The sequence below is a fragment of the Gopherus flavomarginatus genome, chromosome 3, assembly GCF_025201925.1.
Source record: "Gopherus flavomarginatus isolate rGopFla2 chromosome 3, rGopFla2.mat.asm, whole genome shotgun sequence".
Taxonomy (NCBI): Eukaryota; Metazoa; Chordata; order Testudines; family Testudinidae; genus Gopherus; species Gopherus flavomarginatus.
Genome location: NC_066619.1, coordinates 102,618,424 through 102,645,793, shown reverse-complemented (window position 1 = coordinate 102,645,793; position 27,370 = coordinate 102,618,424). Strand labels below are relative to the sequence as shown.

The following is a 27,370-nucleotide window of genomic DNA, read 5'->3' as shown; positions in this document are numbered from 1 at the left end:
GTCACTCAATTTTTTAAAAGTTAAAAGCATGGTCAAGTACTCACTTTAGTCTAGCTAGAAATGTTTTGATGTCAGCAATGAGCAGCCAATAAATTTTTAATTCAGGCTAGAGCAACTGAAAAACAGAACTCCATGTCTTGTACTCCCCTACATCCTGTCAAGTAGTTAAGTGTGATAACTGGCATTCATACACATGACCTTCTGTTCTACTCAAATGAATTATCTTTAGATGCTTTGAGAAGACTATTTTCTTAAGTACTTCATAATATGATCCATCTTTCCTTTTGCTTTTGTTAAGAAAAGACTGCAGTAATCCGCCTAAAACAGTGTTCTGGCAAACACTCCTAAATTATGTAATTCACCAGGTTCAACTCTGCTGTTACAATCACTTTCAAGGAAGACGGGTATAATACATTATCATTATAGTTATACAATCCTGAGTTGAATTTTCCTTGGCTGAATTCCTAACATTTTAATGCTGAAATTGATCTGTTTTAAAAACATCATGTGAAAGGTTTTTAAATACCATACATACTCAAACTCTTTATTTTAAATGGTTTAGAAATGAGCTTGTATAAACAAAACAAAATAAAAAAAAGCTTCTGTTCTCTAATCTTGCATTAAGTACATTTTAAACAACAACAGGCATCTCTCCAAACAAACTATTGCAGTGTACAAATTACTCAGCAGGGATAAAGATAACAATGCCTCTGGTGTGGGTTTAGCTCCTATAGCAAAGCCAGATATTTCATCTGGGTTGTCTTGGAAACTATAATGTTTCATTTATTTATTTATAAAAATGAAAGGTGTTCATTCCAGTTTGGGATGAACCCTGAGAAGCTGGCATTAACAAGTTCACTTAAATGACAATTTCAGGGTGTTTCCTATTTACAAGGTAATACTGTACACTGGATTAAACAAACAGGTAGAGGTCAAAGGGCCAAGAAATATAATTAACCCAAGATACATTGATTACTGAGTTCAGATAAAGGACCCAAAAGTTACTTTTATATTGAAATGTGCTCTCCATCTTCTCAATCCATCACTCTGACCAACATGTTCAAAATTGGTGCCTAAAGTCAGGTGCTCAAGCCCATATGCAGACATTTACGTAAATGACTTGATTTTCAGAAATCCTGAGTGCCAATAATTTAAGTGACCAAATATGCATTTTAATGTTTAACTTTAGGATTTGGCTATGAGAGTTCAATCCAGACAAGACTGACATCATGCTGCTAGTTGGGGTAAACAAGCAGCAGAGCTGGTGAAGGTTATAATGGCTACAATGGCAGTAAGGAAGCATGGCTATAATTTGTAACACATGTTCACAAGTAAAGTGTCTTGTTAGATCATGTGCTGCTTTGGTAGCCATTCATATCAAATGCACTTTCCTCCTATTGTTGGTAAGAGGAGCGTGCCCTTTACTTTTCAATAGAGATCTTATAGTTAGCCACGTTTTTGTCACTTCCAGCCAAGATTGGTATATGGTTCTCTACATATACTAACAGGACAGCGAAGTTAAGTGGGTACCAACATTCTCTGCTACTAAGAGGGACTTTTACACTGAAAGTCCAAAACACTGCTGGTGGGTTTCCAGATGGAATTTAAGTGCTTGGTTTAAAAGTTATAAAACCTTACCACAATTTGGGACCTATTCACTTTACAGACTGTCTCATGTCCCATGCAATGTCATGTTGGTTGCTCTCAGGGATAGTTATGAAGCTACTGCCCAAAGATATCAACAAGATGAGTCCTTCTTCTGTATAGGGATCCTTAACTATCAAAATCTGATTCCTACTTGGTCTGCTAGTGCCCAGATGTGTTACCTTCTGGTCATGCTACAAACCTAGCCAAAAGTACTGTTTCTACTTAATTTAGATGTAGGCATAGTCTTGTGAACTGTAAAAGACCAAAACATTTTTGCAATGGACATGAAGTTTATCTTCAGCTGAACTTAAAGTAACTGAAGCCACAATTCATCTAAAATTTGACTGCCATATACGACTCCAAATGAAGTTTTATGAAGGAAACAGACAAAATTTCTATAAATAGCAACAGAGTGCCAGACAGTCAGTTACGCAAGGCGGCAGCTATCAACAATCCTGTGCACATCTCTTTGGAAGTACTTACTTTTTAAACAAACCCTTCCTAACAGGCATGTGAACAAAACAAAACCATGCAGCTGCCTAATACATTCAAACCTGTATTCCATAGTGCATGTGGCCACCTCAAAGATAGAACCAGACGTACAAATACGCTGATTTCACAGATACAGAGCCAGTCTTTCCATTAACATTGCTTTCACTGTAGCCCTTAAATTAAGTGTTTTTCATTGTGTTTTGTGTAAAGCACTGTTCACACTTATAGCACTCTATACATAAACACAAATGGAATATGTGCATTTATCTGATGACAATCCAATGTAAATTATATGCAAATTACGTGCAGCCCACAGGCACATGGCACATTGCCAAAGACGACCTTTTTTGCTATAAGGTTGTGTACCACAGGCATATCCCTCTTTTTCCATTTTCCAACCCTAATCATATTACTTTACACTTTTCCATGTTAAATTACTTGAACACTATGCTCTCATTTTTACTTGGCACTTTAGGATTCTATTCCCCACCTAACTGACACCAGTATACCTTACACTTTGATGCATTCCTTTATGATGTGAAGGAGGCCACAACCAAACAAGAATAAGAGCATACCGTGTCTCTCTCTCTCCTGCTTGTTCCTGTGACCATTCACCAGATTCCCACACGAACACAAACTCTTTACAACACTACTTGCCCCAGTGTTCAGTTTCAGACTTTCCAAGTCTATTGTTCTTCCTAGCAGATGACTGCTTTGGGCAGAACCTACAGGTCACAGGGAGAAATTGGATTAATCTGAAAGTTTTTCTAGTACGACTCCCTTGACTCTGTGCAGCAGACATAGGAGGAATGGATTTCATATGAAATCAGAGAATGATCCATCTGTGTTAAGAAACAGACACAGCCCTAGAATATTTACAAGTTGTTTCCCTACCTTTTCTCATTACCTAGTTTATCCAAAAATGGATTTCTCAAATGCTCTCAAGACAGAATTCTAGGTATGATACTTATTTCTGTTTGGGTGTTCACCTTTCACTGATTTCTCACTTTTTCCTCATTCAAGTTTTAAATTTGCTGACAACTTCTTAGGGCCACCTGAGACTCATTCAGGATATTCCCTGGAGATTCAGAGAAAATACTTTTGCAGAAGAAGCTCTATTGGGATGCACTGTGCATAATCTATTTACAGTAACATCACCACCAATTCTTCTAAACTCTCCAGCACAGGAAATGCTTGATATTTCTTCACTTTCTTTTTACATAAGTAGGATTAATCAGCAACTTGGCCTCTGATCCCACAGTGTTTAGCACGTAGGCAAACTGCTGCACCCCCTGAAGTTAGAGGGGCTGTGTGTGGACGCAGTAGTCCCCAGACATAATACATGTAGCAGAACTGGAGCCTCAACTGTGGCAGTTGTAAAAGGCAGTTTTATTCCCATCCTCCCACATCTTCTCTTTTGTAGCCACAAAAATATGAGCAGGAACAATATTACTACTGTGGCATTGGAAAAAAAGTGACTATCAAAAGATCCAGGTGCCCTATAAGCACATGCAATTTTCTCCCCACACTGGGATTTTGTGATAATTGTGTGAAGGCAGGAGCCAAATATTTTTGACAGAAAACCTTGCAAGGTTCTGCTCATGCTGGAACATCAGCTCACACTGGACATAGAGCAGTGGCAAGGAATGCCTACAACCATCTTCAGACAGCCAGGAGACCCTGCTGCCCTTCCAACTCAGGTGATGCCCCTGCCACTGTGATCTACATCTTTGATACTCCCACACTGAACTGTCTCTCACTCTACATGGGGTTGAGTACTATGTGAAAGCTTCAGCTCAAGCAATATGTAGCAACTCTATGGCTGAGTGAAAAAGACCTTCAAGATCATATACCATCAGTGCTGCAGCACATGCATGCCACTGGCTCCCTGGTTGTTTCAGGATCAAATTAGAAAGTCCCAGTCCTTTAAGACCGCTTCCCTCCGCCCATGACTCACAAGACAGGGGGACAATGTATTAAGAGTCTCAGGTACAAGGCAAAGTACGGCCACACATGCTCCTAAACAGAGGAAATCAGAAGACTGAGTCTGAGGCTGTGTCGAGGGATGCAAGACATAGCTCTTTTCAGTAAAGCCTTCGCAAGGGACACTATCTTCCTCCACAGTCGAGCTATATGACTGAAAGAAGAGCATGGATTGCTACACTGGCAGGGAGGGGATGAAATGGGCACAGCCAGGGCCACCCGTTCTCCAGCATCATGCAGGGAAACTCCTCATATACCCCAACTCTGGGGGTACCAGAAACCAGTGGTGCCTCCTCTCCCCCCGCCACATGGCCCTTGTGGGAAAACTGCAGAGAAGCCAGACAGACTCCAGCCAGGAGGGAGCAAAATTAGCCAAAGCCAGGACCCTTTGCAACAGAACGTTCTGACTTTCTCCGTCCTGCCACTGACTAGCTATTTGTTCCAGCCCTCTTCTCCCTACTCCCTCAGTCTCCGCAAACCCTGCCCCCTTACATACTTCCATTGCACCTGCACCTCCTTCCATTCCCATTTAGCGTATCCCCTCCTTCTCTCTCGAAAAAAATATGCGACACTTATATACCATTTGCTGCCATCACATTGCTTACTTTGCTTGTGTGTTAAAAACATTCCCTCCACCCCATGGCTTGATCTATACCTAAAACTGAGGTTGACCTCACTGTGTTGGTCATGGGTGTGAAAAACTCACACCCCATGAGACAGATTTAAGCCATCTTAAGCCTCAACATAGACATCACTAGGGTGGACAGTAGAATTCTTCTCTTAACTGAGCTACCTCTTCCAGAGGGGGAAGATTTACTACAGCAACGGAAAACCCCTTCTGTCGCTGTAGCAAGTGTCTACACGATAGCCATGTAACTGCAATGTTGCAACTGTGCCCCTGCATCTGCGTTGTCTATTTAGATGATAAACTCTTCAAGGTAGGGAATGACTACTACTCTGTGCCAGTATAGTACCCACCATAATGGAGTCCCATTCTTGGTTAATTCTTCAGCACTGATGTCAAATGAAAGAGAGAAAAAAAAAGTAGGAGTAGCAAAAGTTCTAGGACAGGGAAAAGTAGAAAGACCAGATCCCCCTCCCCCGCCACCAGGTACCACAACAGGCATCCTAAAGGTTTAAAAAATGCTTCCTTTCTGTCTCCTTGCTCCCTTCCTGAAAGACTAAATGCAAAATTAAATCTTACATAAGGACAGACACTTCCCCCTGTGCTCAATCATTTTCAATCACATGATGTTGTCCAGTGACCTGCATTGATAATTCCCCATGAATAAAATGCCAATATTATCATCCAAAGCTATGTTGTTAACATGCTTTTGCTATTTCACTAAAAATACCATTAATTTTCTGGCTTCACAACAGCTGAGCTATTCCATATTTGAATATACAAAAGAGTATTTTGTTTAAAGCAAATTAAAAGCGTTCCAGTAAATGACTTCACTTTTGCTGGCTATACTATTTCAGTGTATACTGTTCTATTTAATTCTCCAACCTCCCCAATTCCCCCCCTCTTTTTTACATTTAATCCTTTCATGCACAGAACTGGATTTGCCCAGTAAAACCACCCAAGCCACAAATAGATGCTCCAAAAAAATTACCTACTGCCAAAGAGTTAAGGCACTGGTGTTAGCACCTCCACTATGCTTGAATCACCTTTATTTGCCAAAACATGTTTAACAGAAATTGAAATTGGAAGGGGGAGGGGGGGAAGAGCACAAACACTAAATACACCTTCCATTTCTTATCCAGATAAGTGTCCACATTCCCCATTTAAGTCAGCATGAAAACCAGCATTACTGCCAAGCCCTCCTGGCATCTCACCACTTTATTTGTTCCCATTTGTATCTAATGCTTTTGTCAACAGTTCAACAAAAGTCAAAGCAAACAACCCACTACAAACACTGGGGGTAACAGCAACAAGCATGAATCCTTCACAATTATCCAACCCAGCTGCTCAGTGCCTGTCCAGGCTGCTTTCATTTACAACAATGTCAACAAAAGGCTGAAACCCAATAACTAGGTGAGTCAATACTACCACTGTAAAGCCTCTGGAGAAGGAAATGCTGTTCTCCTGCTTTACAGCTTCAGCAAACATGCAGAATAATTCAGTCAGATAGACAAGTGCTTGTCTAATCATTTGTTGTGTGAATTATTCAAGGCTTTCCACATAAACTACTAAATGATGTCTCTTCAAATATTTCTGAGGAATTACTGGCTGTCTCATTGTAGAGGAGAAAACAGACAAGCTCTGACATAGCAGAGGACAGTTGTAACCTATGACCTTAAAAAGCATAATGTTCAGTAGGTTCGGTACTTCTGTGCCCAGTGCTCCTGGTATAATTGCTGTATAGAGGGTGAGGGGCTTTGCACCACGTAAAACAGAGTTCTGGCTACTCATGCCTGTGAATTTATTAATCCCAATGTATTATTCATTTACACACAAACATACATATAATATTAAGGTTGTAACAGGTGCAAATTGTAGAGACTTATCTCCAGGGATTATTTAAAACTAGGTACAAGTCATAAAGAACATAGGCACAAAACAGGCACACGAGTTTATTCCCAGCTCTGCCTCTGACTTAGTGCATTTTCTCTGGCAAGTCAACTGTGTGTTTCAGTTTCCGCCCCCCCTCATCTGCAAGATGGATATTAAATGTACTTGTCTCATGGGGTTTTCATGAAGATTAATGTTTGTACAGGTCTTTGAACATGTAAACCCTAGTCAAAAACTAGGTGATAGGTAAGTGCTCAATATTACATTTTCCACCACAATTCTCTCCACTGTGCACAGGAAGCAGCAGCCAACTTCAGATGTTAATTTCCTTGTTTTTGTTGGCTGTGGCCACAACTTCATTATGTCATCAATACAATATTTTAAAATTACACCTTCTTTTAAAAAACAGGATCAGGTAGTTAACAAAAGTTTGTGCTTGTTCTGCTTTAATCATATTATTGGCAAGAGTAACACTGTGCATATACACCACTGTCTTTTTTCTAAGAACAGTTTACACAGAAGTCTCAGTTTAGAGTTGGTGAGATACATAATTTGAGCTAGAACACAGATCAAAAACACTTATGAATATTTTATTTTTGGACATCTACAGTAATAGTGGTGCAAGCTAAGTAGCTAGTTTTCCCAAAGAGACTATCTGGTTGTTTTAAATTTTAGCAAAATGGTAACAGCAATTCTTACCATATTTCACATTAAACTGCACAGTTTTGTCTTTATAATTAAGGATCACATCACAATTTTCTTAGTGGGGTGTTAATCTCATTGTATTGGCCAAATTCTAACCAACATATTTCTGTTGATAGATATATCAGATTCCAAGACTGGAAGGAATCGCTGTGATCCAATCTGACCTTCTGTATAACGCAGGCCATAGAATTTCCACACACTAATTCCCAGAGCATATCATCTGGAAAAACATCCAATCTTGATTTAAAAAATTGTCTGTGGTGGAGAATCCACCACAACCCTTGGTAAATTTCCAGCCTGAATTTGTCTAGCTTCAACTTCCAGCCACCAAAACATGTTATACCTTTGTCTGCTTAGAAGAGCCCATTATTAGATGTTTCGTTTCCCACGTAGATACTTACAGACTGTAATCAAGTCACCACTTAACTTTCTCTTTTTAAGCTAACTAGATTGAACTCTGAATCTACCACTATAAGACATGTTTTGCAATCCTTTAATCATTCCTGTGGTTCTTTTCTGAACCTTCTCCAATTTGTGAACACCCTTCTTCAATTGTGGGTACCAGAACCAGACAGTATTTCAACAGAAGTCACATTTGTGCCAAATACAGAGAAATAACCTCTCTACTGCTACTCAAAATTCACCTGTTTATGCATTCGCTTTTGACTACAGTGTCACATTGGGATGGCACCCAAATTTTTTTTTAAAAAGTCACTGCTTCCCAGGATAGAATCCCCTATTCTGTAGGTATGGCCTACATTCTTTGTTCCCAGAGGTATATGTTTACATTTAGCCCTACTAAAAAGTACATTATTTGCTTGCGTCCCATTCACCAAGAGATCCAGCTTGCTCTGAATCAGTGATCTGTCTTCTTCCTTATTTACCACTCCCTCAATTTTTGGGTCATCTGCAAATTTTATCAGTGATTTTATATTTTCTTCCAGGACATTGATAAAAATGTTAACTAGCATAGGGCCAAGACCAATCTGTTAGGGACCCCACTGGAAAAAAACCTACTTGATGATTTCCCATTTACAGTTTGACACCTGACAATTAGCCAGCTTTTAATCCATTGGATATGTGTTGTGTTAATTTTATATTGTTCGAGTTTTTTAAAAAATTCAAAATGTAGTGATGTCAACATAATTACCGTTATCAACCAAACCTGTAATCTCTTTTAAAAAATATCAAATTAGTTTGATAAAATTTATTTTCTATAAACCTATGCTGATTTGAATTAATTATATTACCGTCCTTTAATTCTTTATTAAATTGAGTTCCATATCAGCCGCTTCATTATCTTGCCTGGAATCAATGTCAGAGTGACAGGTGTCTATTACCTGGGTCATCCCATTTAGTCTTTTCTGCCTATCTCAGTTACTCTGATGGCAGGTAGGGAAATTTCCTGCAATATCCTTGGGAGACCATATTTTATTAAGGGTATCATTGTGGGTAAGGGACTGTATGTACTTCACTAGGGGAGGGTTACCACAGCTCCTCCAGGAAATGAAAACACTACAGGATGATTAAGACAAATCACTCAGATTATAACACTTCCAAAGAGGTACCAACTCCCAGGAAGTCTCAAATTCTGGTTTAAACTGGATTCTCCATCCAGAAATCTAACAGACAAAGAAATAACTTTTGGATAAAAAGACCAAGCTTAAACAGACTTGCAGCCTTCATTCTGGTTCCTGAGCCAAAGGAACCTGATATGAACTTGTAACCACAGGGAAAACCCAGTCGTGGAGTTTAAAGGACTGGCACATACCAGAGGGTTGTGCTGGAGTTGGGGGTGACCGCTGGCAAGTTTTGTAACCTGTGTGTAAGTTCTTTTATTGTTTTTATATGCTTTCTCTGTAATGTTTTTACCTTAAGAATAAATGTGCTTGCTTAGAAGAACCTGTGTGGTAACCTGTAACTGCCAGCAATATGCTGGCTTAGCCCTCAGGGAGAAAGCTAAACACAAACGCTGGCCTTTTAGGCAGACTGGCTTGCTGGGGATATCACAGGGAGCTGTGTAACCTTAAAAAATCCACCTAGAAGAGTGTAAGATGCAGGTCTCTGCCCAGAACTGGTGAGGGCTGGGAGCTGGAAAACTTTAAGTGGGTACCCTCCAGGGGAAATACAGGTGCAGTTACTTTGAATCTGTAACAACTGTGACAAAGTTCCTCCTCTACCTTGGTGGGTCCTGTGCTTATTGACAGATTTGCTCACCTCAGTTATCTTCCCCACACTCTAGGTCAACTCCTCCTGTGTCTAATCAGGAGTTGGGAGGTTTGGGGGGAACCCGGGCCCACCCTCTACTCCAGGTTCCAGCCCAGGGCCCTGTGGACTGCAGCTATCTAGAGTGCCTCCTGTAACAGCTGCATGACAGCTACAGCTCCCTGGGCCACTTCCCCATGGCCCCCTCCAAACACCTTCTTTATCCTCACCACAGGACCTTCCTCCTGGTGTCTGATAACGTCTGGACTCCTTAGTCCTCCAGCAGCACACCTTCTCACTCTCAGCTCCTTATGCCTCTTGCTCCCAGCTCCTCACATGCACTTCTGCCCCTCTGGCTCCCCCCAGCCTGACTGGAGTGAGCTCCTTTTTAAACCCAAGTGCCCTGATTAGCCTGCCTTGATTGGCTGCAAGTGTTCTAATCAGCCCATCTGCCTGAATTGGTTCTAGCAGGTTACTGATTACTCTAGTGCAGACCCTGCTCTGGTCACTCAGGGAACAGAAAACTACTCATCCAGTGCCCTGTATATTTGCCCTCTACCAGACTCCTGTACCCCACTGGTTTGGGTCTGTCACATATCCTCCTCCCTGCTCAACACCAAGGGGTTGGGCAGCTTGAGATGCCAGACAGTACACACGTGACAAGCCATCAGCATTGCCGTGATGGCTCCCTGCTCTGTGTTGCACACGGAACTGGAAAGGTTGAGGGATAAGAACCACCTGGTCACCCCTGTGTTCTTCTCCTTGTTCCGCTGTATCCATTGAAGAGGGGCACAGTCGGTCACGAGGACAAATCTGCGCCCGAGCAAGTAGTAGCACAATGCTTCCATGGCCCATTTTACGGCGAGACGCACTCTCTCCACCACTGCATATTTTTGTTCCCTCGGAAGGAGTTTCCTACTGTGGTAGAGAATTGGGTGTTCCTCCTCCCCGACCATCTGTGATGGAACGGCCCTCAAGCCTACTTCCGATGCATCTGTCTGCAGGATAAATTCCTTGGTGAAACAGGGTTACTGCATAGGGCAGTCTTTAGGTCTGTGAATGCTTCCTCTGCTGCGTCAGACCATCGTATCAGATCAGGTCCACGGGCTTTTACAAGGTCTGTCAGGGGGCTTGCCCTTGTGGCAAAGTAGGGGAAAAAATCATCGGTAATACCCCACTACACCTAGGAATGCCCGGACTTGTTTCTTGCGACGTGGTCGGGGCCAATTTTGGATGGCCTCCAACTTGTTCTCTTGGGGTTTTACCAGACCTTTTCCCACAATGTAGCCAAGATATCTGGCCTCCGTAAACCCTACAGCGCACTTGGCAGGGTTTGCTGTAAGGCCAGCTCGCCTGAAGGTATTAAGGACTGCCTCCACCTTCTCTAGGTGAGTTTCCCAGTCTGGGGTATGAATGACCACATCGTCCAAGCAGGCAGCAGCATAACTTATGCGGGCGTAATAGCTTGTCCATGAGGTGCTGGAAAAGTAGCTGGGGCCCCATGTAGTCCAAAAGGGAGGACAGTGCATTGAAAAAGGCCCTCTGGTGTAGAGAATGCAGTCTTTTCCTTTGCATCTTCCGCAAGGGGAATCTGCCAGTATCCCTTTGTCAAGTCTAGAGTAGTCAAGTACCAGGCTTTACCCAGACCGTCCACCTGCTCATCTATGCGAGGTATGGGGTACGTGCCGAACTGGGATACTTCGTTTAGTCACTGGAAGTCGTTGCAAAACCTTGTGGTGCCATCAGGTTTGGCCACCAGCACGATTGGGCTGGACCACTGACTGTGGGATTCTTCGATGATTCCCAACTCCTGCATTTTTTTTTACTTCTGCTTTTATTTCCTCTCTTTTGGTCGCTGGCACCTGATAGGACCTCACTGTTATTCTGGCCCCAGGGTTTGTGACGATGTGGTGATATGTCCTGGTTGTTCGACCCGGTTTTGTCGAGAACGCATCTTGGTTCCGGAAGATCATCTCAGACACCTCATTCTTCTGGTCTGGTGTTAAAATCAAGAGACACTCTCACCTGTTTGGAAGGCTTGTTTTCCTGGGTTAGGTCTTTTTGGATAGTTATGCATGCCTCTTGTGCATGTCAGGGTTTCAGAGGGTTGATGAGATAAATCTGTTCTTGTTTTCGGCATCCTGGCTGCCGCATCTTGTAGGTTACTTCCCCCATGGGTTCAACCACTTCATAGGGCCCCTGCCATTGGGCCAGAAGCTTGCTTTCTGCAGTGGGTATCAACACCATCACCCGATCCCCTGGTTGGACTGTCGGACTTTTGCCTGGTGATTGTAATGGGTTCTCTGGGCCTCCTGGGCCTTTTCCAAATGTTCCCGTACAATAGGGGTGACACGGGCTATCCGGTCTTGCATCTGTATTACATGTTCTATTATATTTCTCCTCTCACTGGGTTCCTCTTCCCAGATCTCTTTGGTGATGTCTAGTATGCCATGGGGGTGACGCCTGTATAATAACTCGAAGAGGGAAAACCCAGTTGAGGCCTGAGGTACCTCTCAGATAGCAAACATAAAGGTAGGGTAGTAAGGTAATCCTTCCCATTCCGACTTACCACCTTCCTTATCATAGCCTTGAGGGTTCGGTTAAACCTTTCTACCAACCCATCAGTCTGCGGATGGTAGACTGAAATTCTCAAGTTATGTATATGAAGCAGCATACTGAGGTCCTTCCTTAGTTTTGACATAAATGGGGTTCCTTGGTCTGTTAATATCTCCTTTGGTAGCCCCACTCGGGCAAAGATCCCCACCAGCTCTTTGGCTATTGTTTTAGAGGCTGTGTTCCTTAGAGGGATAGCCTCTTGGCAGCGAGTAGCATAGTCCAAAATAAAAAGTATATATTGGTCCATGGCTATTCACTCAAAGGGGACCTCTATGATGGGAAGGGGTACTAAAGGTGCCCTCAGGTGGGGACGGGGACTGTGCAGCTGACACACTAGGCAGGACGCACAGTACCTCCGCACTTCTTCATGTACTCCGGGCCAGAAGAACCATCGTAGGACTCGTGCCAGGACTTCTCTACCCCCAAATGCCCCCCAAAAAGATGACTAATGAGTGAGACTTAATACAGTGTTCTGGTGTTGTTGAGGTACTAGGATCTGCTGTACCTTCTGCCTCTGTACTGGTGCAACCCGGTATAAGATTCTTCTTCATTATGAAGTAGGGTCCTGGTCCCTGGGTTTTCCCTTCCACGGGGACCCCATCTATTTCAGTCACCTCCTTCCTAATGTTGTCTTACCTTGGGTCTTCGGCCTGGTCCCATCCAAAATTTCCTCTCCCGGGGCTAATCTGCCCAAGATCTAGGGGCCCTGTCTCTGTTACCTCTACTGGTTCAGAAGCGTTAGGGTGGGCATCAGACTCGGGTGCTTCTCCCTCCTGGGTGGCCTCCTTTTCAGCTGCTCGGGTCCGCCTACCTACAAGAGCGACCCTGTGGCTTTGAGTCAGTATTCGGGTTCTCAAGGCTTTAGCTGCCCTCCTTTCCCTTTTCGACTTTCTACCCTGTCTGGGAATGGAAAATAAATCTGGGGATATTTCAAAGATGACTGGGGGTTGACAGTCTACTGTGGAGGCCTCACTAACTTCAGGGTTCCCCTTTCCTCCAATAGTCCTACTGGGAGTAAGTTTCCAAATGCTGGGAAGTCCCTCCCTATGAGCACCGAGTATGGGAGTTTAGGGACTACACCAGCTGCTACCTCAGTAGTGTTCCCCTGAATCTCGAGATTTACTGGGATGGTGGGAAACCACCAACTGTTCCATGGACGCATGTTATCCCTGTACACTTAGCCCGCAGCAGCTGACTACACTTCACGAGCTTCCCCGAGACAAGCATGATAGCACTCCCCGAAACAACCAGTGCTGTGGTCTCTACCCCATTTAGCTTTACTGGTCTGGTGTACATATGTGGGGTTAGTGAGACTACCACAAGGTGGATTAGGAAGCATGGGTCTGCCCAGTTCCCCAGGTTACGCTGCATCGCTCCTCAGCATTGGGACACTGTGCAGCTATATGTCCCCACTCCCTGCAGGCATAACATCTGTATGGAGCCCTAGGCATTCCCCGGTCTCTTGGTTTGGGCAATCTAACATCAAGATCCTCATCTCCCTCCGTGCTCTGACTCTTTGTGGCCTCTGGTGAGCCTTCAGCCCCTCTCTTTTTCTACCTGGACCCTCCTGGTGGTCCAGTCACCCAAGCGTTAGGGCTTGGTGCTGCTAGTTTAACCCGGGGTGCCTCTTCCTTAACTGACAGGGTCAGCTCCCTCGCTGTCCTTCGCCTCTCTACCAGTGCAACAACCTCATCATACGTGGAAGGTTTGTTCTGGCTTACCCAGGCACGAAGGTCTGGCGGTAGTCCCCTCATGTATCGGTCGATGACCAGAACCTCTAGTATCTCTTTCAGATCCTGGGACTCCGTTCGCCACCACTTGCGTGCGAGATAAATGAGGCCATACAATTGGGACCGCAGGGTTTTGTTTTCCTGATACCTCCACTCGTGATACCGCTGGGCCCGCACTGCGGTCGTTAAACCAGATCTGGCCAGGATCTCTGCTTTCAGCTGGGGGTAGTCTGCTGCAACCTCTTCAGGCAGATCATAGTAAGCCTTCTTGGTCTCCCCACACAGGAATGGAGCAAGCATGCCAGACCTCTGATCTCGAGGCCAGGCCTCCCATAGGGCTGTCCTCTCAAAGGCCAGAAGATATGCCTGTAATCATCCTCCGGTGTCATTTTCTGCAGCCAATGGCTGGCCCGTATGATCAGTGTCCCATCATGGCCGCGGTTCAGTTCTGTAAAGGTCTTTACTTGATTTACTAGTTCCCACAACATTGCTCGGTCTTGAGAAGCCTGGTCCATCAGCAGGCGATTAGTCTCTTGCTGCAGCTGCACTGTCTCCTGTTGGGCAGCTGCCTGGACACGAGTAGCATCCTGCTGGGCCGCCGTAGCTTTTATCAATGCCCGTACCAAGTCATCCATTGTGGTAAAAAAAATAAAATCCTCTAGTTTTTTTTTTTTTAAATCACCCTCCTTCTGCCACGCTGTGCACACCAAATCCCACTGTTCACACCAGTTGTGACAAAGTTCCTCCTCTACCTTGGTGGGTCCTGTGCTTATTGGCAGATTTGCTCACCTCAGTGATCTTCCCCACACTCTAGGTCAACTCCTTCTGTGTCTGATCAGGAGTTGGGAGGTTTGGGGGGAACCCGGGCCCACCCTCTACTCCAGGTTCCAGCCCAGGGCCCTGTGGATTGCAGATGGTCTAGAGTGCCTCCTCTAACAGCTGCATGACAGCTACAGCTCCCTGGGCCACTTCCCCATGGCCTCCTCCAAACACCTTCTTTATCCTCACCACAGGACCTTCCTTCTGGTGTCTGATAACGCTTGTACTCCTTAGTCCTCCAGCAGCACACCTTCTCACTCTCAGCTCCTTATGCCTCTTGCTCCCAGCTCCTCACATGCACTTCTGCTCCTCTGGCTCCCCACAGCCTGACTGGAGTGAGCTCCTTTTTAAACCCAAGTGCCCTGATTAGCCTACCTTGATTGGCTGCAAGTGTTCTAATCAGCCTGTCTGCCTTAACTGGTTCTAGCAGGTTACTGATTACTCCAGTGCAGCCCCTGCTCTGGTCACTCAGGGAACAGAAAACTACTCATCCAGTGCCCAGCATATCTGTCCTCTATCAGACTCCTGTACCCCACTGGTTTGGGTCTGTCACACAACCCTTTCAATTCCAACTGGCTAAAAGTACATTGGTCTGTTCAGCAGTTTTAGCATTCTAGCCTAGAGGTGGCAACAGCAATTCCTAGATATTTAGGCCCTAATCCCTCAAGGTGAGCTGCTTGGGTGGACTCTCACCCTACCTTTGGAGCCTTACTGAAGTCAATCCAGATGTTCATAAAGTTAAATACATAAATCAGTGTCGCAAGATCAGCACCTTAGTTTGTGCAGTCTGTCAGTAATATTTGTAGACTGTTTTAGGGGCCATTTAGATGAAAGGCAGTTTACAGATACAAGGTTATCATTTCATAGCCTGAAAAACACATGAAATCAAGCACTGTTGAGAGGGGAAAAGCAAAGATGTTTGTAAGCTGAATAAATTGCGCAGTTTGGTGCTAAATACCCTGAATAAAAACAGGGAAGAGAGGTATGCTTTTTAAAAAAGACTTACATTTTCTCCCTACTGCTGGTCCCATCAATTGATGGGCTAAAGGGCTGAGCACTCAAGTGCTATGTTCAGCATACACCATTGCTGGGGATAGCACAGCTATCACAGAACCCTTGATGAAGCAGAGAGCTGTCCTACAGAAAGCGCTGTCCTCCTTTCCAACACTGGTAAGGCTTATACCATAGAGAGCTTCTCACGTCACTGACATGACCCTGTATAGGCTACCTTCACGCTGGTACCAATGCAGCTTATGTATACTGCTGGGATATTTAGAATGGTTCCTTACTTCATGAAAAAGGCAGCCCAAAAGGTTTCTTTCTTCTAAAGGGCTTATTGATAATGAAGAGACTTATTTTAAAATTACGCAGGTGCTGAATGCCTCTCTTACCTTATTACATAAAGCCCAGAAGCTGATAAATAGGTCACATTTAAAAGAAAACAAAAATACCCCACACATTTGCAGGTTATTTTAACAATTATTTTTTTCAGACCAGAGGAAAAAGGCATCCAAACCAGACACTTACTTGGGGCAAAAATTAACTCTGGTTTTATATTTTAAATAAATCAACCCTGAAAAATAGTGAGGGAGTCAGTTAACAGAAACACAGCATCTACAGATAAGGATTCAACTTACCTACTGCAAGCATAGGTAAAAAAAAAATATGCATGATATTTTTACTGCAATCCATTCACAATGATTTCCTAAACGCTGGGAGTGGAGCCTCACAGTGCATAGTTAATACCATTCAGGTTAAAATTTGCTTAGTTAGCTGAAATTTTGCAATGATTAGTATAAAAAGAGTGGTCAACCTCAATACAGTCTGGTCATTTGGTTTTGCAATAAAGCGAGCAGAGAACTAAACAGGACGTGGCTGCAATGATAGATTTGCATTACGTGCAGTCTATGCTAAACACCAAGCCACACTTATACAAACACTCCTTTCTGACTGAAAAGACTGAGAACAAAAGTGACGCCTCCCAACCTGTCCTTCATACACCTGTGCTTCTATGATAAGTGAACAGATTCCATCTTAGCCCCACAAGCAGAGCTTATGAAATAGGGAAATTTCAAAAGGTAGTTTCCTGTACTATTTATATAAAAAGATAATATAGCAAAGGCAATACTATCTTTTGAAATAAAAAGGTCTTCATGTACTTTAGCTTCATTGCACTGTTTACCTTCAAGTTCAGCTACGACAGGCAGCTATGTAGTAAAGTGAACAAACCTTGCTGAAATTGCTTTCCCCTCCTTTGCTCATTAAGTACGTATTAACGAAACCTCCACAGCTGCATTCATTGCCTCTCAAGAGACAGAAAACCCAAGGTACAGCTGTGCTTGTTAATATTCGTATGCAAACATGTAGCATCCAACTGGCTGTAATGCTTCACTTAAAAGTACCTCAGTATTCTTTGGAAGCTTGTAGCTCCAAAGGAAAGAGCGATACAGAACAATCTGTTGTCCTCTTAATACAATTAGCAGATTAAAGCAGCATTTCACTTTCAATACTGTTATTTCAATTAAAATACTGATTGCATCCAGCATTAGCTGATTATATGACGTACACAGTGTTCCCCCTACAGTCCTCTCAGAGAGACAGTGGAAAATGACAAGGGTAAGCTAAGCAGTTTACAAGTGAGCATCTGGTATTGACTCTAGGAGCTGAACACAAAAGTTGCAGTGTAATGTGCCCAAGGGGTGATGGAGAGGAGGAAGTGAGAGGAACTCAGAAGACTTCTAGAAGCTAACTACCTTGATGCTATTGTGTTAAGTAATTTCTGTATACCATATCTGAACACCTCCACTCACCCCACCCCCAAAAAAATCTCTTACTCATCTAGATTTGAATCCTTAACATGAAGTCATGAGAAACCTCCTCTCTATTCTGTTATCAACACAGATTTTTGTTTTATGTTTCTGTTCCATGGTTTCCTTCAAACCAGCCCAATATTTATTTATTTTCTGCTATAATCCAATAAGAACAAAGCAGAAAAGTGGTAAAGTCCAGTAAATTGTGATATAAACACAAGTGATAATTTCAATTTTCTCATCAGATTATTTTTTCACAGTGGACCAACAAACCCAATAATGCCTAGATTTACTAGAAATTTTTTTTATTCATTTCCCCGCGCAGCAGAAAGTAAGCTAATAACGTCCCATCGAGAGTGCTGTCAGGCTAAATCCCTCAACTACTGAAAGCACTGCCTGGATAAATCTCACTTCACTTTTCATTCTGCCAACCACTTAGGGCAGGGCCCAGGGGAACTCTTCAGCTTATCCTTCCTCACGCAATGTCACAAGCACAAGCCAGAGTAGCCCAATCAGTGCCAAGAAAAGAACAAACTAAAAAAGATTAATTCACAGATGTTCATGCATTTCACATACACTGTGCCCTATGGTCCGTTGCTAGGGCAACTGGAGACCACCAGTGTGCGCTTTATTGGCTTTATGAAGTGCGTCTCAGGGACTATAGTCCGAGAAATGCTGCATGATAATAACGAGGCTTTTCAGAAGCCTTGTTTTGTGTTTATCCACATTTAACCCTCTGAGTATTATTAAGAACATCGCTATGCACAAAAAAAGGGGAAAAAAGGAGGAGAGGAGGAGAAAAAATTGTCTTTTTTCAACCTAGAAAGGCTCAAAAGCACTTCCTGAGCTTCAATTTCAGAAAGGTGCATGTTAAAATTCTGACCTATGGGCTGCAAGTAAATGAACTTTTGTATTTATAGTGTGTGTAACACGATGGTGCGCCATCCATGACTGAGGCTTCATGGTCCTACTGCATTATAAATAAAATAATAAAATCTACAGACTGACTCTGGATACCACACACTTTCTTGGAAATTTTAGATGGGAAAAAGAAAAACAAAAATCAGTTTTTCAACTCCATCACAAAAAAGCAGCACATACCTCAAAACTTTGTGGTCCTTGTACAAGGGGAAAAAAATCCTTTGTTCATGCAATGTTCAGTGTTATAATGTCAGGGACTACAACATAATCTATAAATTCACAGAAATCCTAGAGCAATAAGCCATCTATGATTTGGCTACTCTGCCTCGCCCATACCTTATTTTCAATCCTTGGCTTAATCCGAGTTCATTTGCTCTGAAGAGGCCTGCAATCTGATTTTTTTTTTGGGCGGGGGGGGCGGGAAGAGAGGGAAGGAAGAGAGAAATAGGGAGATGGTGTGTGTGTGTGGTGGGGGTTGGGGGTTAAAATCATAAATGTCACAACTCTTAGAGCAGCAGCATATCAAGCGTTAATCCAAAAAAGAGAGGGGAAAAGAGAATGCTGGCAGAATAGATCAATAGAAGAAATTGCTTACATTCAGATTCACAGAAGGAACATGCAGAGACAATCATTTCCTGGGAAAAGCTAAAGCCTAATGAGAATTTACTCTGTCTTTTATTCAGACAACCAACCCTTTTGTGGCAGGGACTTCCTGACTGACAGAAACCCAGGGCCCCTTAATAGGATTTCCATATTATTTTCAACACCTGCCTAGAAGTTATTTGTTTACATCGAAGGAGGCAAGATTCTCAAATCAGACATCTGCTTCTAGTTCAGGCATATCTTAGGAAGCCATCTAGAAAGCAGCTTTGTTGCCATGGTGACATTTTTATTTTCTTCCTTAGTTGGCTGAAAAACATTAGCATTTCCAATTTTATTTTCTTCTTCAAAAAGGCCAAATGTCACTCAAGAAAACACAGAACTTTTAAAATTGCTATATAAAATAAGTTACAAAGTTTATTTATTTAATTATTTACCTTAATTAGAACAGTATTGGGAAGAAAAGATGGGGACAGGTGGAATAACTTCCTTGGAAATTCCTCTCATTGGTTGGTGCTTACTGACTGGGATACTTATTCTGCCCCCCCTTCTTTGCCCCTCCCACTGCCCCCAAAAATTAACACTTTGTAATTCACGATGTACTTATGAGTTCTCCATAATAGTGCATGAAAAACTTTGACTTTGGAAGAAATAGTCTAAGAAGCTGACAACAGAAGACAGGAGTGCTACCGGGAACATACTTCTGCTTCACTGTGGGAGACAATGCAGTAAGTGTAATTTAATACAAATATTAACCTGCTATTAGTGCTCAGTGACTTATGGTCAGATGAAAAGTTAGGAAGTTTTGATTTTTTTTCTACTACTTGGCAGCCGAATGTGATTTCTCTCCCCTTCCTTCGTTATTTTTTCCTTTTAAGAAGTGTTTAGAGTTTCTGATGGATCTATTATTTTGCATTAAAATAAAGAACATTTCAAAATAACTGAGACCCATGGAGTATTTTAAGAGAATTTAAAATTACACACTAACTGCTCAATGTAGAAAAAAAAATCATGAAGATGAGGGAAATCTCTAAAATAGAAAGCAATCGACTCCCTTCTGGATATTGTTTTGATAAAGTTTAATCAATACTACTTATTTTCCTCCTTCACTTGGACTAAAAGCTATTTGAACATGAAGAAAAAAGCATGCTCTTCATTCTGGTTTTGTTCACTATGAATAAATTGTGGCAAATCTTGAATGCGAACATCTAACACACTAATTATGACTGTACACTTACATTTCAACTTCAAGGAATACAGTACAGAAAAACTTTTCCTCTCTTCTCCAAAATAGTGCATTATTGAAGATACTGTGTTCAAGACGACCTCTTCAGCCACCTCAACATCTCTTCACTCCAGCAAACTTCTTTTTCTACTCTATCATGTGAAGTCATAATTTTATATTATTAACATCACAGTCTTTTGCCACGGAAATAATTAGACATGACTGCTCAAGTTAGACATTACAACTCATGTAAGTGTTTGCTTCCTGGGTGATAAGAGCATCTGGAGAGAGAATATTTGAGTTACTCTAAATCAATGAGTGGCAAAATAAAGTTTGATAGTGAGAAGCATTGTATGAGTTCACCCAATATATGCACTGTGGCATACTGCAGCCACCAGAAATTGTCACTGCAGGCAATTCTTCTGACAGAGTATGATGGGGCAAAAGGGTGGTGTATAGTTTGTATATAGTGTAGGGAAAAGGAGTTCAAGAGATGTATGTACGATATACAGGAGATGAAATCAAAAACACCCTGAGAAGATAACTTTTTTGAAACTAAATTACATGCTGTTACTATTAAATGAATGCTCTACACTGAACAAATATACTCCACTGGCTTCATTTAAAAAGTCAAGTGATATGACACCAAATGAAATACAAATGCAAAAGTGAGTTTTTAAAAAATCTGTAAGGGAGCTATTGACCTTGAGATAAAGTTTGCCATTTTAAATAATTTGTTTAAAAATTACAAACATGTAGTGACATGTTACTAATCAAACAATGGAAGTTTTATTTGTTTTAAAAGAAATGCCAAAAATCAGTGATGTAAGATAGACCAAGAAAAATAACAGGGCCCTGCTAATTAATATTTGATCTGCTTCAACAGACAGTTACTGGACGAGACTGCAAAACACAAGCATGTCTTACCCAATCACATCATTAATCCGTTCATGCTCACCACCTGAGGACCAGCTATGCCCCAAAGATATTTATTCGTCTGTTCCACAAACAAACAATTACAACACATTTTCGAGAATTAGGGCACCTGTTCCATTCTGCACTGTCTACATGCCCAGAGGCAGATATCAATTAATACTGAACAAATTACCGTATCACAAGCCAACAGAACAAAAAAAGTTACTAATTATACTTTGATATGTCTACTCAAAAATATCAGTGCGCCTAGTGAAAATTCAACAAGTCCTTTGTGGACCAAAGTGTAGCTCAAATATGCTCAACATAAAATGAGCACATCACTAATGTAAAAAACAAAACATATGCTGATCATTGCTTTTTTTGATAAAATGCACGTTTTATGTACAACACAAAAAGAAACAGCGATAGGGGGAAAAGTGAAAAAACACTTCTACATCAGCTCAGATGGTGATGTTTTTAATTTAACCCACATCTGCAGTACTTTTCAAATGAGTGGAGTTTGTGTAATAAAAAGAAAATAAAATAAATTCTGTACTTCTTTAGAGACATATTTTGGGGTATCTTTAAAATTATTTATACTCAATAAATGCTTATATATAAAGTGGTAGATATGCTGGAGGATAGGGACAGGATACAGAGGGATCAAGACAAATTGGAGGACTGGGCCAAAGGAAACCTGATGAGGTTTAACAAGGACAAGTGCAGAGTCATGCACTTAGGACGGAAGAATCCCATGCACTGTTACAGACTAGGGACCGAGTGGCTAGGCAGCAGTTCTGCAGAAAAGGATCTAGAGGTTACAGTGGACGAGAAGCTTATCTGAGTCGACTGTGTGCTTTGCCAAGGCGGCCAATGGCATTTTGGGCTGTATAAGTAGGGGCACTGCCAGCATATTGAGGAACGTGATCATTCCCCTCTATTCATCTGGAGTACTGTGTCCAGTTTTGGGCCTCATTCTACAAGAGTCCAGTGGAGGGCAACAAAAAATGATTAAGGGGCTGGAGTACATGACTTATGAGGGGAGGCTGAGGGAACTGGGATTATTTAGTCTGCAAAAGAGAAGAATGAGGGGGGATCTGATAGCTGCTTTTTCAACTACCTGAAAGGGGATTCCAAAGAGAATGGATCTAGACTGTTCTCAGTGGTACCAGATGACAGAACAAGGAGTAATGGTCTCAAGTTGCAGTGGGGGAGGTTTAGGTTGGATATTAGGAAAAACTTTTTCACTAGGAGGGTGGTGAAGAATTGGAATGGGTTACCTAGGGAGGTGGTAGAATCTCCTTCCTTAGGAGTTTTTAAAGTCAGGCTTGACAAAGCCTTTGCTGGTATGATTTAGTTGGGGATTGGTCCTTCTTTGAGCAGGGGGTTGGACTAGATGACCTCCTGAGGGTCCTTCCAACCCTGATATTCTATAAACTCAGACTTTTATTCCAACACTATGATTGCAATTTTTAATTTAATTATTTATTATTATTGCTTATTTCTAATTGCAGTAGAGTCCACAAGCCCCAGGCAGAATTGGGACCCCGCTGTACTAGAGACTGTATGAATACAGACATGGGCTCTGTTCCAAAAAACTTACAATCCAAGATGAAACAAGCAAGCGAGTGTAATAAGCAATAGGGAGTAGGAGGCTAATAGAAGCAGAACCACACAGTTACATAGTTTAGCTATATGCCCAAAATGATGGTTCAAAATGCTTTTATTAAAAAACTTACAAAGACAACAAATACCATCAGCTCTCTCTGACTGTCCCACAACATAGCCGACCCATAGTTGGCCAATTTCTTGTAGGCGTCATAGCATAGAGAAAGCTACACAGGAGGGAGAGACCATTAAACTTACATCACTTGCTCCTAGATGGTACTTTTCTCCACACGTACTTCCTCCGTTTCTTTACAGGAAAATTTTGCTACAGGGAATTTTGTTAGGTAACAGAAGAGAACCTGCTACCTCTTGTTAGGGGAAAATCTGGCTGGATTGTGAGGGGACATTAGGAGAAGAGTCAGGTCTCCTATTTGAGCAATTTCTATAGACATGGAAAAATCCTGGAACAATTTGCCATCAAGAATCAAGTTTTTCCATTGCAAAGTGCTTAGGAATAGCTTTTAAAAATAACCCCCACTGAGTTTTAATGCTTGCGAGAAGGAGTCAGAATATTTTGTAAAAGGTAAATTTAAATTTAAAAAGGTCTATGCTCCGTCACAGTCCTTGAGACATCAGCACTTCTAGACGTGCCCCTGTGACTCACCTCTCCCTTCTGTTTGTCCTGCTGGCTTTGTATCTGTACACAGAGTTCCCATGACCATTTTACTGAGTACTGAGTTTTTCCATACTTTAACTTTGTAAAAGATTCTGAAGACTAAAACCAACAACAAAAAAAATCAGAAAGCTCTAAAAGCTTTCTTCCTCCCTGGACCCTATTGTGTTGATGCTGGACAATCTCATGGTTTTCTAGAAGGTTCCTAATTAGTTTCAATTGTCATCTGCTTACCCCAGAGATGAGTCTGGAAGGATCCCAGTCTGGTTTGGTTTATCAGCAGAAAATGTTCCATTTAGAAGGGTGATATAAACTGAAATAGGATTGTGCCTTTCTTGTTTGCACCACTGCCTCAAGAACTGGCTTTTGATGTCCGTCTGCCTTACTTCACAGTTCCAACCATTGATTTTGGCTTTAATGTTCGGCAAGGACATGAATGAGGTTTTTTTTTAAACCACATTCCCTGAAGAGTCTGTAAAATCTTGTGTGTAAGAAGTATTACCTATCCCTTCCCTTCCCCTCTCATGACCCACACCCTCCTTCTTACCTATAAGGAGTAATTTCATACAGTGGATCCCTCTGTATGGATTCAAATTTAAATTCTCCAGTGTTAGTGAATCAACTGTTATCTTCGTCCCCAGTCAGAATTAAATGTATGGTAAAGGCTGGTGTAATTATGGAGGGCAAGTTCAATGAAGACAACTGGCTGACAGGTCAAGAGCCCTAGAATCAGTGGCAACAGATTTTTTTTTTTTTTTTTTTTTTTAATAAAAGAGGGAGAGGGAGAGAGAGAGAGAGAAAAGCATATGACTGAATTCTTTTCTTCCTTCTTTATACCAATAGGTAAAAGTACCCTAATTACCTGAATCTTACAGTAAAGCATAAATTTATATTTTATGAGCTATTCTAAGATCTGCCCTGCTTAATAATCTATATCGTCAAGAAAACACTTTAAAGTTTCTCTCACAATTAAACCCAGCCACACAACCTTGTATAAATCAAAATTTTGCTACCATATCAAAACGTTACACTGGGGCTGTATAATGTTGCCCATATCCTCATTACATGCTACACTAATTACTACCAGCAGATTCAGGATTTTCTGCACATTAGAGGCTTTTAGAGGAGCTATAAAAAATTTCAGGCACCATTAATTTAAATTTGTATTGAAATTTCCTTTTGACAGATGGCCAAAAATTACTTATTATTTAGAGTACCAGAGCTGCCTGTTTGCACATTAGAAGAGGAAAGGGAAAAATCAGAAGCAAGAAGGAAATTTATGTCACGTTCATTACCTGTTAAATGTTAAGGAGCATTATCCTGCATGAATAAATTATTTCATACAAGCACACAGTCTCCAGCTGCTGGCAACTGGCACGTTCTGGCTGATAAAAACCATCTCAAGTCACACAGCAGACAATCATAAAAGCCTCTCTTAACCAGGAGCCACTTAAGGGAGGACAGATCAATAGAACAAGCGACGAACTGCTACTCTGGGCATCACTGAAAACATTTAAGGAAATTAGCAAACTATTTCACCTTGCAAAGCTGGCAGCAAGCCCTAAAAACTGACACAGTCCAACTCATAATTTGAACACTATACAAGACAAACATCTATTTATAGCTATCATTCCATAATAAATCAGTACAAAATAGTCACACCTTTCTCTCAGTCTCTCTAGCCATATGTATGATCATTCATTGAATCACTCCACATAATTGCAAAACAATTTACCTTTCCAGCATGAATACAAAATACAGTGTACAGCCCTCACCTCTTTTTTTGGTATGGATGAGGAGGGAGAATAGGGAAGCAAGATTTATTCTGTACTATTAGCACTATACTATTTTAATATAGTGATTAGTGTAATATATATGTTAATAGAACTCCATTCAGTTTTGTGTATGTATGTACGTACATTTTGCAAATGTGCATACATAACTCATAATGAGAAAACAGTGAAGTTTTATTGTGGCTTCAGATTAATTAGACGATACAGATAGAGGAGAATTCCTGGGTAATTCTAGTCTAATGTGTACAGATTTACTTATATATTTAATCAGAACTTAAAAAAAAAAGTCACCGAAATATTTGTCCAGGGTGAGTAGGAGATGCAGTGTCATTATCTCCTGTACCACCTAAGCTTTTGTTTAATAACAAAACTCCTGTTTCTAACCCTTGTGGTAGAGAACTTAAATAGACAGAAAAACTAATGCAGTGTTGCCTTTGCAAGTCTGCAGACAGACAGCTGCAGCGCCTCTGCTGCTCACAGTGAAAACCGACAGTTCATGGCTGATATTCAGACACCCTTATGGCCAACAATAAAACTGACAATCAGATCAATTTCATTGTGCTTTGACTTGGCGAAGTTGTCAGTGGCAGTTAAGGCAGGCTGGAGAAAGTTTAGAGTAGAAGAGACACCCAACCTGCAGCAACAAGACCAAAGAAACACCCCCTTTCGTCATTGCATCCAAGGGACTTGGAGGTGAGAAGGGGGAACCGAGAGTAGCCAGGGAAGAGCTTGGGGAGGAATGATTAACATTTATCAGAGATCTACTAGCCAGAAGATAATATGACAGACAAAACTCCAGAGCAGAGAACTCAGGTAAGAATCCTGACACCTTACCCTTCCCCAGAAGCTTTTTGTCAAGTGGAACAAAGGGTGATGACAGTGAGTTATCAGCTGTGTCATCCCCCTGGACAATGTGATTGACCTTACTACCAATATTTTTTAACCATGTGGGCAGTAAATATGGTCCTCTGGCTATTAGGCTTGGCAATATTACCAAACACCTATGTCAGATTTATTCAATTAATATATTTTTCTGCTATTTGACCAGCTCTAGTTGTAAATTACATTTTTAAATAAAAATTAGAAAGTTGACTGAAAATTTGTTATAACTGTTAAATGTACACAAACGTTTTATTCCTTTGGAAGGCATGGCCAGAAATACATTCCCCAACCCACATTTCATACTTGATAGTGCCTGTTTAGGCTTATTCTTATGCCTAGTAGAAGACAGGTACATTTTTTAAAACCTGGATTTGGAAATTCACACACAATTTGATTGTACTCCAGGTATGAATGAGCATCCTGGTATACGTGCTTATACAAACAAAAATACACTAGTACATTCATAAACTATGCAAGTCACTCTGTACATGTCATGTGTCCCTTTATAAATATTGGAATTTATATGGCCTTGCAAACACCTCATGCTATCTACCTATAGAGATTAATTCAGGGTCAGGAAATTTAGGGGATGTGGAGAAAAGGGGAGGAGTGAGAGGGGATTAATGTGATAGTCATATTTTATGGGCTGGAAAAAAACAGGTTGCCTATACCACTTCAGATAAGGCTAAAGAATAAACCATTTCTAACAGGGATAACCTGAGTGGTTAGGAGGTAAAGAAAATTTTATTTCCACAGCTTGTACAGTTTATTTTATCTTCCACGTTTGCGGACAAGTTTATATTTTTAAATATTCAGAGTATAGGTCTGCAGTCTCGAAATAGTTAATACCACCTGCTAGCCCATTTCCCCTCCACCCCCTTTGCTCTCAAGTGGGACATAAGAACTGCTCTGCTCTTCCAAATGTAGGAACAGGATGTAAGTCTGAAGACTCAGCCAAAGAGAAAAGATGCGATAATTAAACTCATTGGCTAATAAATCATCCTGCAATCCTAGACGTGTATATGATTAGACACTTTCTTAATGAAATACTGTATCTACGGGAGATTCTGCTCATCAGTACAAACATCACAATCCAGTTTCAATTCATGACATTTTGTACATTTCTAGTTCAAACTGCAATAAAATGTACTGCACATTCTTTTTAAGTTGCTCCTTCCACCTATGAAATAGAGTCCTACCTTTATGGAGTCTCTGTCTGCATAGAACAGCA

The 27,370-nt window shown here is 41.6% G+C and overlaps 1 protein-coding gene across 8 annotated transcripts in view; it reads right to left on the bottom strand.

Annotated features, from left to right (window-relative positions):
* Positions 1-27,370, bottom strand: part of TLE4 (TLE family member 4, transcriptional corepressor) — a 123,106-nt gene that overhangs the window by 31,143 nt on the left and 64,593 nt on the right. For all 8 annotated transcript variants that reach the window (XM_050944159.1, XM_050944160.1, XM_050944163.1 and 5 more), the window contains one exon: positions 27,339-27,355. In XM_050944159.1, the coding sequence (XP_050800116.1) occupies positions 27,339-27,355 (17 nt within the window). The remainder of the gene's footprint in view (positions 1-27,338; positions 27,356-27,370) is intronic.